This window comes from Megalobrama amblycephala, linkage group LG12 (assembly GCF_018812025.1).
Source record: "Megalobrama amblycephala isolate DHTTF-2021 linkage group LG12, ASM1881202v1, whole genome shotgun sequence".
Lineage (NCBI taxonomy): Eukaryota > Metazoa > Chordata > Actinopteri > Cypriniformes > Xenocyprididae > Megalobrama > Megalobrama amblycephala.
In genome coordinates this window covers 12751070-12767885 of record NC_063055.1, presented here as the reverse complement: position 1 = coordinate 12767885, position 16816 = coordinate 12751070, and the positions used below count along the sequence as shown (strand labels likewise).

At 37.8% G+C, this 16816-nt stretch overlaps 2 protein-coding genes across 2 annotated transcripts; one reads left to right on the top strand and one right to left on the bottom strand.

The window, feature by feature from the left end:
* Positions 1 to 263: 263 nt before the first annotated feature.
* LOC125280114 (serine/threonine-protein kinase pim-3-like) lies at positions 264 to 1941 on the top strand. The gene is given in 4 exon segments (XM_048210435.1): positions 264 to 402; positions 1091 to 1426; positions 1429 to 1558; positions 1560 to 1941. Coding segments are annotated over 4 exon segments (876 nt in total). The 3' UTR covers positions 1831 to 1941.
* Positions 1942 to 8228: 6287 nt separating this feature from the next.
* mpeg1.2 (macrophage expressed 1, tandem duplicate 2) lies at positions 8229 to 11310 on the bottom strand. Its single transcript, XM_048210444.1, has 2 exons — positions 10818 to 11310; positions 8229 to 10306 (listed from the first exon to the last, which is right to left on the bottom strand). The coding sequence occupies exons 1-2, from the start codon at positions 11256 to 11258 to the stop codon at positions 8606 to 8608; spliced, it is 2142 nt and encodes a 713-aa protein (XP_048066401.1). The 5' UTR covers positions 11259 to 11310; the 3' UTR covers positions 8229 to 8605.
* Positions 11311 to 16816: the final 5506 nt, after the last annotated feature.

The window sequence follows — 16816 nt, the reverse complement described above, 5'->3', positions numbered from 1 at the left end:
ATATTACATGTTAAATAGACGCCCTCTACTGGAGAAACTAACAACGTGCCAAATACACTGACGGATATAGAAGTTTGGCCACATCTAGGAATGTCACTGCATTAGATAACAAGTTAGCTACCAAATAGAGTCATATACCTTCATTAGATTTTTATATCATATATATTTGTTGTAATTTAAAACCAGACAAAAATACTAACAGCAACAATTTTATTAATAATAAAAGGATATATTCAGCAAAATTCAGGAGGAGGAGGAGGGTGATGGAGAGAGGAGGAGAGGAAGGAGAAAGGGAGAGTGCAGGAGAAAAGAAAGAAGAAGAAGAAGTTGTGGAAGAGGCTGCCCTCTTTCTTCAGAGCTGCCATAAAACAGCCTCCAGAGAGCAGCTCAGGTCAGGGAGAGGTGAAGCAACAGCAGGATGAGGGAGAGAAGAGGAAGGGAGCATGTGCAGAAAGAAGTAGTCATGGTAAATGACATGACCATCTTACGAGAATATAAATTACTACATCTCTACATTGACAAAGTAAAAACTCATACTATCAATACTATCTCACACAATATCAAATACACATCAGTAAATATTATACCAAAATCCACATCAATGCCATGATGAGATCTTTATTCCATGATATTAAAAACATGTGTACATCTAATGTTAAAACTTCAAATATTATAGTCTCTATTCATTAATTAAAATACATTGAAATGAATAATTATATGAATTAAATGTTGCATGTTACAAAACACTCCTCTTCTGTGAAATTTCATGTCATTTTATCTTTTAATAGACTACATCTTCAGCCAATAGTGATGATACATGTGATGGTGATCAGCTTGGGAAAGGTGGTTTTGGTGTGGTGTACAAAGGGAGAAGTCTGGTGGATGATCTTAAAGTAAAAATAATTGATCAAGCCAGCAAATGTTGTCTTATCATCATCTTTTACTCTACATCCTCATAGTGTATCTTTTAATTTTTTTCATTAGGCTTTGAAATACGTCACAAACACTCAGGACATGAAATGTTTATTAATTGTAAGTACATTACACTATATAAACAATATAAAACATCTCATATTAACCTAAATCACAGACAACAAACCCCTATTTGAAATACCACCTTCATCTATTGACGAAAAAAAACTGTTTGTCTTCTTGCTTGATCATCTAAACCCCCTTCCGAAAGAGATCACCCTCACCCTCCTGGTGAATAAAGGTCTCAGCGTGCCAGAGATCATCAGGCTGCTGGACTGGCAGAACCACCCTGACCACTTTGTTATGGTCCTTGAATGTCCCTCTCCCTGTGAGGATCTGGTACAGTTTATGAGGCATCACGGTGGAAGACTCGATGAAGAAAAGGCATGGCGTATAATGAGGCAGGCGGCTCACACTGCGAACATGTGCTGCCTTCGTGAAGTGCTCCACCGTGACATAAACTGGACAATCTGCTCATTAACAGCGAGACATTTGAAGTCAAGCTGATTGACTTCGGATGTGGGGACATCCTGAGGAGTTCGCCATACAGGTCATACTCTGGTATGTATTATATAAATAATTTATACATTGCTAATGGATACAGAAATAAAATCATGTTGCATTAATGCAAACTTACACAGACAAAATCTCTTTCCTCCAGGAACAACACGTTACTGTCCTCCAGAGTATCATGTGAGGGGAATGTACTACGGCAGGCAGGCGACGGCATGGTCACTAGGGATTCTGATGTTCGTGATGTTGTGCGGACATTTCCCTAGTGACTATGATCTGCTGCTACTGAAACGGAAGCTCTGGTCCAAACCTGGCCTGCCAACAGGTCAGATCTTAAATGAATAATTCTGAATCATACAAAACATCTTAACATGATCAAATAGAGCAGAAGTAAAGTTTAAAGGTGCCATTGAACGTTTTTTTACAAGATGTAATATAAGTCTAAGGTGTCCCCTGAATGTGTCTGTGAAGTTTCAGCTCAAAATACCCCATAGATTTTTTTTTATTAATTTTTTTAACTGCCTATTTTGAGGCATAATTAGAAATGCACCAATTCATGCTGCGGCCCCTTTAAATTCTCGTGCTCTCCACCCACGGAGCTCGCGCTTGCCTTGAACAGCATAAACAAAGTTCACACAGCTAATATAACCCTCAAAATGGATCTTTACAAAGTGTTCGCCATGCATGCTGCATGCATACATCGGATTATGTGAGTACTGTATTTATTTGGATGTTTACATTTGATTCTGAATGAGTTTGAGGCTATGCTCCGTGGCTAACGGCTAATGCTACACTGTTGGAGAGATTTATAAAGAATGAAGTTGTGTTTATGAATTATACGGACTGCAAGTGTTTAAAAATGAAAATAGTGACCGCTCTTGTCTCCGTGAATACAGTAAGAAACGTTAACCACATTTAACAGTACATTAGCAACATGCTAACAAAACATTTAGAAAGACAGTTTACAAATATCACTAAAAATATCATGATATCATGGATCATGTCAGTTATTATTGCTCCACCTGCCATTTTTCGCTGTTTCGCAGCTCCAGACGTTAATACTGGCTTGTGTAATCCCGTGAACATGGGCTGGCATATGCAAATATTGGGGGCGTACAACCCGACCGTTACGTAACAGTTGGTGTTATATTGAGATTCGCCTGTTCTTCTGAGGTCTTTTAAACAAATTAGATTTATACAAGAAGGAGGAAACAATGGAGTTTGAGACTCACTGTATGTCATTTCCATGTACTGAACTCTTGTTATTCAACTATGCCTAGATAAATTCAATTTTTAATTCTAGGACACCTTTAAGGTAATAATCAGACATCCTTCCATCTTCCTGCACAGAATGCTGTCATCTGCTTAGGGCTCTACTGCAGGCAAACCAAGGTGACTTGGTCTGGGGCTAATCCTGTCCCACAACTGGTTTAAGGTAGTGAAGATCGGCTAAATTTTTTATTTCCTCATGGGAAGAATTTGCAAAGTCAAATCTGTTCTTTTTTCTGTTTTTTTTTTCAGGTCGTTGCATAAGGCCACTCCAGTTGGCGTCTTGTGGGCTGCAATGGGTGATGCTTCCATCCCTCCTCTCGCCTTTGTGTCTTGCGGGGCGGGCAAGCCATGTGTAGCGTCTTGCGCCTTGGTTTGAGAGAGCAGTATTTGCGTCTGGCGGTACTGCTCCTGGAGGGATATGTACATACTTCTTTTGGTTGCCCCTTTTTGTTTTTCCCATCATGGCCACTCCGTTCCTGAGGTTCCTGCCACAGCTGTCCAAATGCCAGAGTTGTCTGTCTCCACAATGTCAGAGTTCCCTTCTCGACCACCTTGATGCCAGCCACAGGTACTAAAGAGGTTTCCGCTACGGCTGCTCCAGACCTGCCTGTCAATGCCAGTGCTCCCAGCCATGGCTACCCAGCAAGTCCTGCAACAGGCACCCCAATGGTGTCATTGCCTCCACAGATGTTCCTGCAAAGGCCCCAGCAAGAGCAAGCACCAAAAGCCATCTCAGCCACTCTGGTTTCCAAGCTCCCAGTCTTCTCTGTCCAGGCTGCAAAGGTTCCTGTAATTGTCTCAGTCAGCAGCCATCTAAGATGACTTAATTCAAAATCTCCTGTCTTCAAGCTCCCAGTCATTTGTCTTGGTCTCCTGGGCCCAAAAGTACCAGTAGTGCCACCTCAGTGGTTCCGTGGCCATTTGAAAGCCAGAACCCGACTGTCTCAGAAGTGCCAGAGGTTCTTGTTACGGCTGGTACAGAAGGTGCCTCCATGAGCGTCCCCATCTCCAAGCTCTCTGCAATGTCACCTCGGTCCCGAAGCTCCCTGCTATGTCTGTCCAACCTCAGAGATTCCTGGTATGTTCACTCGGAAGGTTTCTACGATGACCACCTTATGTTTGCTCAGTCCAGTGGGTCCAGTCACTTAGAGGTTCCTGCCACAGTCAGCCCAGGTTCCTTGTCATGGCTGCTTCAGAGCTCTCTGTCTCTGAAATAAATCTGAAATAAAAAAAATCTGAAATTATTGTTTACATGTCATCATTTTGGAGACTCTTTAACCCAAAGGAACTAATGTAGTTAAGTAATAGTGAGAAACAGTAAGAGAGTTTTAACAGAATTCATTTACAGGAAGTGCCTTTTGACCAGTGGTGGACGAAGTACACAAATCAAGTACTTCAGTAAAAGTACAGATACGTATAATAAAATATTACTCAAGTAAAATTATGAAGTACTCCTTTTCAATTTTACTCAAGTGAAAGTACAAAAGTACTTGATCTTTAATGTACTTAAGTAAAAAGTACTGATTTATGAATGTTTATTGTGTGATTTTTAAATAGGCTACTTGATTAAATGTTATATTATATATTTTATTTAATTCTACTGCTCAAAATACCTGGAGTTTTCCCACTATATGGAGCCAAGACACATTTCTGTTGTTGCTATGGACTACATTGACAAGAGTGATGTAGAAGTATTCACTATGAAGCTTAAGGCTGATTTATACTTCTGCGTCGAGTGTACGACGTAGCTACGGCGTAGGCTGTACGTAGCACGCGTAGCATACGACGTAGCCTGACGTGCACCTCTTCAAAAATGTAACAACGCGTCAATTCTACGCGGACCGCAAGCGTTCTGATTGGTCTGCTAGAACCCCTCCCTCGGGTCAAAAAATTGGCGCGGAGCACTTGGAGAAGAGCGAGCACTTTCAACTTCACTATGAATGAAAAACAGTCTGTTTCAGAGGACACATACAATCAAACTGCAACAAAAGTCATTACCTATTTGCCGCTTCTCTGCCGTTTCTGTTTGTAAGCTTCTCTGACAACGTACATGACGAGCTGCTTCTTCTTCGGCTTTTGTTTTGATACTCAACATGACCACGGACACTGCCTCCTAGTGGTATGCATGCACGTCGACGCGCACAACGACGCAGAAGTATAAATGAAAACAGACGCATAGCCTACGGCGCAGAGGCTCCGGCGTAGGTCCGACGCTGAAGTATAAATCAGCCTTTACACTGGCGATATACCTGAAAGAAAACAGATTTTACCACAATGATCTAATTTTCAGCATTAAGAAAAAATAAGTGTTTTAAAGCTTGTTGTTTTGCAAAACATCACAGTTATATATGATATGATAATAAGGCCTTTAGTTAGGGAGTACATTTTATTTAAGGAAAATATAATTATATTTTCATAGTGACATTCTTTTAAACTTGGGGTAAAATGCCAAAAGATAAAAGCTACAATACTGACTGATTTTCAACATGGTTATAAATAAACATTGATATTTATCTACTGTTATTTTGGCTTGTCTTTTTCATTTTAAGCTAAAACTGCTTAAATGTACAAAGCAAATGGCTTTGTTAGAGTTTGGGGATTTTACCCCACCTGTGGGAAACGCCCCCTTGGTACAAATTTAATTAAAAAAAAAAAAAAAATCTAATAACATCTAATGGGCATTTTTCATACTTGGTTTATAATTGTCTATTCTAGACACATTTAACTTTTGATTCACAGAAAAAAATTACACAATCCTTTAGGGCAGTGGTCACCAACCGGTCGATCTTTATCACTGTTCCAGTAGCTCGCGAAAATAAAAGAAATATGAGTACAAAAATGCATTACATTTCTCCAGTCTTTGTACTGTATTTTTGTATTTATTTTTATGTTATTTTCTGGAACTACTGGGGCAGACAGATAAAGGTAAATAGCCCACATTACGTCTGAATCTGTAAACGGCCGTTAAGAGGCCAGAGACGCTGAAGACGGACGCGAAGAGGAGAAAATTCTGTAACGTTAGCAGGCAGAGCAGCTCACTGTTCACGATGCTCGAAATATAGGAAGAAAATATAAATATTGAATTGGGGGTGAGGGATTATGAATTCATCTCTAAAAAGAGATCAGTCTTCAGGAAGATTTCGACGGCAATGGCATTTTATTTTCCTCTTACCTCCGAATAAAGTAGCTAATTATTAGCGCATTTCAGCTTTGTTTACAGCGGTAACCAAGGAAACGCTGTATCACTGCTGCTCCATAAGCGCCACCTGCTGTCAGAGAGTGAATCTGCTGTTTTTGTTTCATGCCTTTTTTGTGTGTGTAGCATTTATAATTTCACAAAGATAAAGTCAGAGCGTACTGTTTTTGCTTTAAATCTTGAAATTAAATCTAATTCAAATAAAAACCCTGCTGAAAAATCCAGCTAAAACCAGCCTAAGCTGGTTGACTGGTCTTAGCTGGTTTAAGATGGAAGTAGCTGGTTTTAGCTTGTCTCCCAGCCTGGGTTAGCAGGTGTTCAGCTGGTTTAAGCTGGTCAAAAGTCAAAACCCCTCTAAAACCAGCTATGACCAGGCTAGGAGACCAGTTAAAACCAGCTAAGCCAGGCTGGGAGACCAGCTAAAAACAGCCTGACCAGCTTAGGCTGGTTTTAGCTGGATTTTTCAGGAGGGAAAACAACTGCTCATGCAACGTGCATAGCATCTTTGTTTGGATTGTGATTAAAAAGCAGTGGTTCCCTCTAATTTGAAATGGCTATATATTTTTGTTTATTATAATAATATTAATAATAAATATCTGCAACCAGTATCAGAATTGGCCAATTTGCTTGTAAAAAAAAAAAAAATAGGCTAAATAAATCAGAATCTACATTGACCATGAAAAAAATACTAAATACAATCTGGGCTGTCTTTTTCTATCAAGTAGATCTTGTCTTTCAAAAAGGTCAAGGTCAGGGATCTTGGGCTTAAAAAGGTTGGTGACCACTGCTTTAGGGGGTCCACTCTACCCACGAAATATTGTCAAGTAGCCTGCACTAGTCGGTGAGGAAGATCCAGACACATAATAGTGTGTTGACTAACATCATAAAAACAGACATGAGGTCTAAATGCATAACATTTTAATAAAACTGCTACTGTTGTTCTTGTTGACTCAAGAACAGCTGCATTCGGATCAGTCCAATTCGCGAATCAATCGTTTGGTGCGATTTTCAAACCGATTTAACAGGTTCATAGAAAAGAATCAGTTCGTTCATAAATCTGACACTACTTTTGCGTCTCGGAGCACGTGATAGGTGTAACGATATGTTTTATGAAATGTAGACAGTGTAGTAAAAAGTACGACCTTTGGAATGTAGTGAAGTAAAAGTAAAAGTTACTCAAAATAAAACTACTCCAGTAAAGTAGGCCTACTTGAAAAATGTACTTAAGTACAGTAACGAAGTAAAAACACTGCTTTAGACTACCTCATTGTGATGGAACAAAGACTGGACTTTGGATGGAACCACCAGATGCTGCTCGCATAATGGAGAGAACCTGATATCAAATTCTGTTGTATTCCTTTAAATCTATTTATAATGTACAATATTCAGCATCATTATTAATTTGTCCTGATTATATGCCAACACGTTTTAAACTTAAATTTAAAAATGCAGCATAATTTATCGAAATGATATTAAATGTAGGGACATTTTAACAAAATATGAAGTTATATGTAATAGCCTAATTGTTTACTAAACATTTTTCTCAGTAGCCTAATCTACTGTATGTACTATAATAACTTATTTCTTTACTGACCCAAAACATCAGTTTTTATATTGGTGTCCTTGCTGGAAAGTGTAATGTTATCTGGCCTATAGAGACATTTCAGTCAGCATTCAGGATGGAGACAATGCATTTTACACATACACAAATAAAACATGCTGGTTCATGCTCTTGTACTATGAATTAGGCCCTACTTATATATACAGTTTTGTGTTTCTCTCTCTTTTTTTGCTCTAGCTGGCTGTTTAATAGGCCTGTCTTGTGCACGTGTAAGTAATGAAAAGCAGTGTCCTTAAGTGTGTTATGTCTTAGGTGATGTTCTTCCTATATAACCCATACTTACTGGAAAATACATAACCAAACATGTTGCTCATAAACAAGCCACTGTGACTAATGTTTTTACTATGCGAGGCATGAAGGAAGTACTTGATTTTTTGTGTGTTTTTTGTTATCAATATTTGCCATCAAGACCACATTGTCAGAAGTGCTGTGCTGTTTTTCAGAACAGACTTCAGATGCTAGGCCTGTCCAGACAGCAACGGATCTGGGCCGACATTATGTTGCTGTCAGGGTGAATACATATAGCTTTTTACCCATTTATTTTTAACCCATTTTAATTGTAAAATAAATAAATAAAATAAGTCAAATGTGCTTATATGAAGTGTGTGGATTATTTAATGACTTTCTGGGGATTCAGAAAAAGAATTTCTGTCATTTATTTTCTATTTTCATTTATTAAAGTATAAAAAAGAACATCAACAAAACACTGCAGGCTAAATACAAAAACAAAACAAAAAAAAAAAAAAAACAATGTCACTTAACTAGACCTGATTCACATGATTTAGGGTGACTGACTCACATGTCAAGTCATAACAGACCACTCTAAAAACCAGGTTTAAAAAAAATGAAAACAACACAAGCACAAAATAATTACACATATATTATTATGTCATTAAAACACTGGGCCAGAATAAAATTGTAAATACCACCACATCAGTATATTCTCCAAATGCCAATCATTGTGAAATTTGATTACAAAGCTGATAAAGATTGTATTCTTAGAATAATTAACAAACCTGTACTCCATACAACTAAGGTAACAGAGCTTGAGTGGGGTTTTCATTTGTATTCTGTTGCTCTCTCTGACTCTCTACAACACTTTGGCCATCATTGTGAATCTCTTCATACCCCCTGCTTGACCTGAAGTGAGAAAACCTCCTTCTCCTTTTCATTAAAAGGACAATTCCTGCCACCACAACAGCAATCAAAGTCATTACACCACAGGCCAGACCAGCCTTTTCACCTCCTGACATCCGGGTAGTTGACGCATCTAACATTATGGCCATTTGGTTGACTTCACCAGGCTTTGCAAGTCTCCATTGTTTCGTATTTCCAACCCTCAGCCAAGCCCGATCCCCTTCTGTCATCACAGCTACAGTGTTTGTCGCCATCTTGTTGACCAGAGGTGGTTTTGTGAATGGTGGTAGGCGAATAGGTTTTAACTGGCCACCAGTAAACTCGGCTGATTGGACACAGTACAATACCTGACAGCCATCACTAATGGCAGCAAGGTGTTGGCTGTACTGAGGTGGACAACGGTATTCACCCCTTGCAAGAGGGTTACCAGATTGGCAGCTAAAGAAACCCCCAAAAGGCACAGAAGATATCGTTCCTGCTTCATAGTCATTGCTCAAACAAATCATCATGCCATTAGTCAAAAATATTTGTGCAAAATAATTTGGCGGACAGTCATGAGATTTGGTCAATGGGTTTTGTAAAGATGGTCCGAACAGACCTCCAAAGAGGTATCCAGAGTACTGAGGGACTGTCTGATTTGTGGAACACCAGTAAGTGTCAATTTTTGCACTACGGACGTAATAAGCATTTCCACAAACATTGTCACAACAATCTAAAATTAACCAGCATGAATGACATCGCTTATGGCACTCATATTTATTGTAACTCTGCTCTACTGTCTCTGAGTGTAACAAAGAGGAAGCGTACGGCTGGCGGCAAGAATAGTCACCAGTATCCGGATTTTTTTGCGCAAGCTCATGACAGATGACATCTCCATCTGCCGCCAATGGAGTGCATGTTTGGTAAACTCCACCAAAGGTCAAATTGGTGACTGGACCTTCACATGATTTGTCATTTACATTAGCCTGAAAGTTAAAGTTCGGGGAATTTTGATCTACACATCCTGGAATGGTGTTTATGTTGTAGTAGCGCTCTGCAGCCTTTTGGACTGACAAGGCCAGTTTTTGTAAAGTTGGAACTGGAAGATCAGGAAATGTGGATGGATTGAGGAAATAGTGCATTGGCATACCAGAACGGTCAATAGCCACAAGGTTATTTTGCGTGCTCTCTTGCCACTTCTGCAGAGTGATGCCTTGGTAGAATAAAGCCCCGCCGTGACTCTGAACTATAGAATATGTAAGGTTTTGCTGATAACTGAGAGTTTCAGAGGTTTCCTGGGATTCCTTGCTGCCAAAGTTAAAGTTAACCTTGTTAAAAAAGTTCAAGCCTGCTGATGCAGAGACAGAAGACTTGTCTGACTCACTGTCAGAGACATAAGACCTTTTTATATAGTCCTCTTGGACCAAAGTGGCACCGGCATCGATGCTTGTGATGACATGGGTACCATAATCAAGTATGAGTTTCTCTGACAGATAATTTGCTTGACGTGTTTGGTTGTTCTCAATAGCGTCTGCGATTTCCACTATCTGCTGAGCAAATCGGGAGTCCAAAGTAAAGTCAGGATATGCATTAACAGTGTAGAGATGGTTGCGTACCTGAGAAGATATAGAAGAAAAGACAAAATATTTAAACCCTTTTCCTGGTCAGTTTAGACTTTTTTTTCTACTGAAAAAAACAAACAAACAAACAAACAAACAAAAGTTGACCCAGGTATAATTGTTTTCTCATTCATTTAGAGAAAATATCATATTTTTATATATTTTTAGAGTGTGTAAACAACAGTAAATTAAAAAGCTCTTTATGTGAATATATGTATTTTGCGTTCATATTAATTAATATTAGTCGATACAAAATATATCCTTGAACAAGCACATTCTCAGATTATGAAGTGATCATAACCAGTCCAGACTTCTTTAATGTGAAATGAAACTGAAAGTGATCTTGACTGAAAGTCAACTTTGCTCTGTGATTGCGTCCCTTTTGGCAAATAACAACTTAGCGTTCTGTGTTTATTTTTTATATCTCCCTCCTTATGAATGTTAATAATTGCTGCATAATACATTTGAAAAACCCTGCTGCTTTTATTTCCCCACTTTTCTGACTTACCTGAACTCGTGTTGTTACGGAATTGCCTCTCACTTGGTGTATTTTCATACGCGTATTTTCTTCAGAGAATTTTCCGTTTAGTACAGGAGGGAAGGAAATGTCTGCATTGATGGATCCTGATGTGGAGCTTTTCTGTTCCAGCCATGACATGATGGTCTCAGAGTGAGTTTCCACTCCGCTTGTTTTCCGTGGAATAACAAAGACTTCATCTGGGATGAGATAAAGTCCATCTTCTGTGGTCTGGCACTGGGAATAGCTCAAGTTCATCACCCGTCCCATGTCTAAGTTGCGCAGGTTATCCCATCCTCCCCCTGGGAGCACCTCAAGTGCTGTTAAAGTTGAATTTATGCGACATTCGCGGAGGCCATTACTAGGTCGGATAAACGCATTAGTCTTGCAGACAACGACGAAGATAATTAGGAAAGTATGTAACGGCTTCATGGTGGTGTGAAGGAGCACTGACTACACTGCTTCCTCGGGAATTTTTGCCTTTATGTCTAACAGGGGGTGTGGCCTTGGGAAGTTTTAATTTCACATTCAAACCTTAAGACAATATTGTACAAGCTTAGTCCAAATTTCCCAAATGAAGGAAACAACTGTAGTCTGAATTTGTAGAGGAATGTTGTGTTTAAAGTAGATTCCACAAAAAAAAACAAAAAAACAGCTAGAACATTTTAAACCAGCCAAACAGACCAGACTGGTAAAAGTTTTTTTGTTTTTTTCCCCAGCAGTGAGATCAGCTGTATCCCTTACATGTGGGTTAATGTCATAACGCCGAATAATTCATTTGAACTCCCAGATAATTTGAGTTAAAGAACTGATAGAAATATGAAAAAAATGAACAAGCAACTTTAGTTTTAATTTTCCTTTACAAGGCCAAAATACATTTGTGATCATCTGTTCAATGTAATTACATCCAAAACAATTGTGTGACATTACTAAAACCTGATACTAATTTTGTGCATCTAAAATAATTGAACCCCAAATTACTGCAACACAAACTTGTAAGCAAGGAAAGTATTTAATAAAGTTTTATCCAAGTTTTTACTGTTGAATTTAGCCCAGAGTTCAAGTATCTTTTTAGTTTCATTTTGTTGGGAATCTCCAAAGCTCTGCACATTGTGCAACTGTCAGAGATCTGATGTTTCATCTCTTGAATTAGCCTACTCAAATTGTTGTCATCAACTGGAAAAGTCTGTAGGGGATTTTTTTTTTTTTTTTTTTCTTTGTTCTTTGTAACCTTGCAGATATTTTTAATGCTCAAACATCAACATTAAACACTAACTAAAGTTGAAAAAGTGAAAAAGATTAATAGGACCCCAATTAAATGTTAAAAAATTCATGATACACCTGTCACATTCTGTTTTGTTTAGCTTCTGCGTTCCCATTTTCCTTAGTTTCTTAGTCTTCCTGGTACTTAATTTAGTGAACACCTGTTCTGTTTTAGTCAATCATCCTCCATGTATTTAAAGGGTTAGCTCACCCAAAAATGAAAATTCTGTCATTAATTACTCACCCTCACACCCAAAAGACCTTATCTTTTTGATAAAATTGAGAGCAAGTTAACTTATTAGAGTTTGAAATGCCCAGAAAGGGACATATTTAAAACAGTTCATGTGACTACAGTGGTTCAACCTTGATGTTGTAAAGCAACGAGAATACTTTTTGTGTGACAAACAAAATAACTTTATTCAACAACATCTAGTGATGGGCGATTTCAAAACTCTGCTTCGTGAAGTTTCAGAGCTTTACAAATCTTTTGTTTCGAATCAGTGGTTCGGACCACTGCACACGTGAACCATTGAAATTTCGAAACACTTATGACATAACGAAGCTGAAAATTACTGAAATCATGTGACTTTGTCAGTTTGAGATCGTTTGATACACGCTCCGAACCATTGATTCGAAACAAAAGATTCATAAAGCTTCGAAGCTTCATGAAGCAGTGTTTTGAAATCACCCTTCACTACTGTTGAATAAAGTTGTTATTTTGGCGCACAAAATGTATTCTCGTCACTTCATAACTTTAAGGTTGAACCACTGTAGTCACATGAGCTGTTTTAAATATGTCTAAATTAACTTGCTCTCAATGCAGGCCTCATTGAGCCATCAGATTTTATCAAAAATATCTTAATTTGTGTTCCAAAGATGAACGAAAGTCTTACAGGTGTGGAACAACATGAGGGTGAGTAATTAATGACAGAATTAGGGTGAGCTAACCCTTTAAGCCTTGGGTTTCTTGTGTTTCTTTGACTGGTATTGTCAGTATTATTGTGGTTGTGTTTTCTGTATCTCCAGTGATCTCCTGAGTTTATTGATTAAAGGCTGTTTTTGTTCCTGAATTCCCCTCGTTGTGCACTTCATACAGCCACACTATGACAACACCTAATTAATATAAGACATTACTGTTGTCACCAACGATGTACACTTCACTAAATAGCACTCCACTACTGAAATAATGAATTATTGAACTGAGACGAAATGTAATTTAAAAGTTAAATGCAATGGAATTAAATACTCAAACTTTCTGCTGAGTTATGGTCATAAACATTTAGTTTACAGACTCAGATCACGAGAATGCTGAAAGTCTGCAGCTCACTTATCCATGGAATGAAGACAGAGGATGTTTTGAAAACTGTCCCAACTGGTTGAAAAGTCAATTTTTTTCTACAAATCTACAAAAATATTATTTTTTTACACAAACGTATAAACAGCCTCAAACACAACAGGAAACCACCAAGAGAAATCAAGATTAATATTCTTCATAATCATGCATTTCTGTTTCTGTTGACCAAGCAGTTTCTTTAAAATAAGGAAATATATCTGAAACTGTGTGAACTCCAATCACTAACAGGTTGCTATGAAATTTCCCAGAGTCATAGGCATAAGTTCACCAGGAAACCAAGTCACGTTTACAAGGTACAATGACTGCTGAGAACAATTCTATTGAGCTACAAGGATTTGAGCAAAAAAATCGAATTGCGATTTGCAATTTAAAATTTGATTTAAAAAAAAATAAAAATAAATTCAAACCTCATTGGTTCTTTCGTTCAAAGTAGTTGTGTAGCTGTCAATGAAAATCACAGAAATCGCTCAGATTTTATTAAAAATATTTTCATTTGTGTTCCGAAGATGAACGAAAGTCTTACAGGTTCGGAACAACATGAGGGTGAGTAGGCTAAATGATGACAGAATTAAAATTTTCTGGGTGAACTAACCCTTTAATAAATGTTTTCAGTTACCGATGCAAGGTGTGCTATTCGCAGACATCTATGATTGATTGATTTAATGAATGAAAGTGTTCACAGAATGTTAAATGAGTAGTATTTGAGTAGTAGCGACCTATACTCATATGGTCTCACATGTAGCACTAATGAGGCGACAGACGCGGTCTCCGTGGACTGAAGATGTGATATTGCGAAAACACTGATTAAAAGCATGTAAACTACTCTGAATTAGCGTTTATTATTTGGTTAGGATGACAGTGCCTCTTGCATATATGCACAACTACACAAACACATTTTTACACTCATGGTTCATACTCATGTTTTTTCATTTCACCCCTGTCATTAACACTAAATAATAATGAATAAATTTAAGCATTACTTGTCCATGACCTTAAAAAAATAATCACTTTTCTGCTGGGACACCATAGTGAATACTTGTGGATAGTTGATGTAATTTGTATGCAATTTCACAATTGTCAACTAGATGGTGGTAGAGGACAGCAGGAGTTTGAGCAAATATTGAGAAATTATTGAGAAATAATTCATGAATTATTTTTGTATAAGAATTTTGGTAGAAACAAACAATTGATCGCTGTATCAATCTCAACAATGGTGACAACAAAATATTCAGACAATCAGATCAACTCTGGACATCACAAAAAGCTACTGAAAGACAGAACAAAAACCACAGCAAAAATAAAAGCAAATAGTTAGAACTGAAAAAAAAAAAAAACGACAATTCAACTGCATAATTTATTCATGCTGTGATGCATGCTGGGAATTTTGTACTATTGTTCCCAGCATACATTGCAGCATGACACTTTTGGTTGTCACCTTTGTTGAGATTCATGTGCTGATTCTTTGTGTGTCATCTTAGATTTTTTTTTTCCCAATCTTCAGATTGATTTTGTTCCATTATGAGATTTCAGTGATGGTTGGTTTTGTACGATTGTGAGATCTCAATAGATTTCATTCACTTTTGTTTTTTTAGGAGATCTCAATTGCAGTCAGATTAAATTATTTACTTTCAATGACTGTCAGTTTTGTTTCTTTACAAGATTTCAATGACAGTCAGTTTTGTTAACGAGCTTTTAATGATAGTTTTGTTTGGTTACGAGCTCTCAGTGACGGTCAATTTTCAGTGTCAGGCAGTTTTGTTTCTTTACAAAATTTCAAAGATGGTTGATTTTGGTCTTTTACTTGATCTCAATGACAGTCAGTTTTGAATTTTCAGTGACGGCCGGTTTGGGGGGTTATGAAATCTCAATGACGGTTGGTTTTGCTGGATCATGAGAGCTCAATGACAGTTGGATTTGTTGGGACATGAGAGTTTAAAAACGGTTGGATTTTTCGGGTTATGAGATATCAATGATGGTCGGTTTTGCTGGGTAACAAGAGATCTCAATGATGGTAGGTTTCAGTGTCAGTTGTTTTCTTGTTGTTACGAGATTTTGAGAGACGGTTGATTTTGTTTTGTTATGAGATCTCAATGACAGTAGGTTTTGCTGGGTTATGAGATTTGAATGATGGTTGGTTTTTTTTGGGTTATGACATCTCAGTGATGGTAGGTTTTGGTGAGTTATGAGATCTCGATGGTAGATTTTCAGTGTCAATCTTCTTTTTCGTTACAATTATCTCAATGACGGTCGGTGTTGGCAGGTTGCGAGATTTTGCTGGGTAACAAGAGTTCTTAATGATGGTAGGTTTAGAGTGTCAGTTGTTTTTTTGTTGTATATGATATTTCAATATGATATTGTAATATGATATTTCAACCATGTTCTGTTTCGGTGAGTTACGAGATCTCAGTGATGGTAGGTTTTGGTGTGTTATGAGATCTCAATGATGGTAGGTTTTCAGTGTCAGTTGTTTTTTTTTGTTGTCACGAGATTTTGAAAGACGGTCTATTTTGTTTCGTTACAAGTTTTCAATGACGGTCGTTTTGGTGTGTTACGAGATCTCAATGATGGTAAGTTTTCAGTGTCAGTTGTTTTTTGTTATTACGGGATTTCAATGACGGTCGGATTTGCTGGGTCATGAGAGATCAATAACGGTCGGTTTTGTCGGGTTATGAGATTTCAACATTGGTTGGTTTTGCTGGGTAACAAGAGATCTCAGTGATGGTAAGTTTTGGTGGGGTACGAGATCTCAATGATGGTAGGTTTACAATGCCAGTCGTCTTTTTATTGTTAGGAGATTTTGAAAAGTTTTTGAAAAGTCTGTTTTGTTTCGTTACAAGATCTCACTGACAATAGGTTTTGTTAGATTATGAGATCTCAGTGATGGTAGGTTTGTGGTGGCTTATGATATATCAGGGAAAGTCGGTTTTGCTGGGTAACAAGAGTTCTCAATGATGGTAAGTTTAGAGTGTCAGTTGTTTTTTTGTTGTTACGAGATTTTGAAAGACAGTCGATTTTGTTTTGTTACAAGTTTTCAATGACGGTCGGTTTTGTGTGTTATGAGATCTCAATGATGGTAGGTTTTCAGTGTCAGTTGTTTTTTTGTTGTTACGAGATTTTTAAAGACGGTTGGTTTGGGGGGTTACGAAATCTCAATGACGGTTGCTTTTGCTGGGTCATGAGATCTCAATGACAGTCAGATTTGTTGGGTCACGAGAGTTCAATAACGGTCAGTTTTGCTGGGTAACAAGAGATCTCAGTGATGGTAGGTTTTGCTGGGTATCAAGAAATCTCAATGATGGTAGATTTTCAGTGTCAGTTGTTTTTTTTGTTACAAGATTTTGAAAGACGGTTGATTTTGTTTCTTTACGAGATC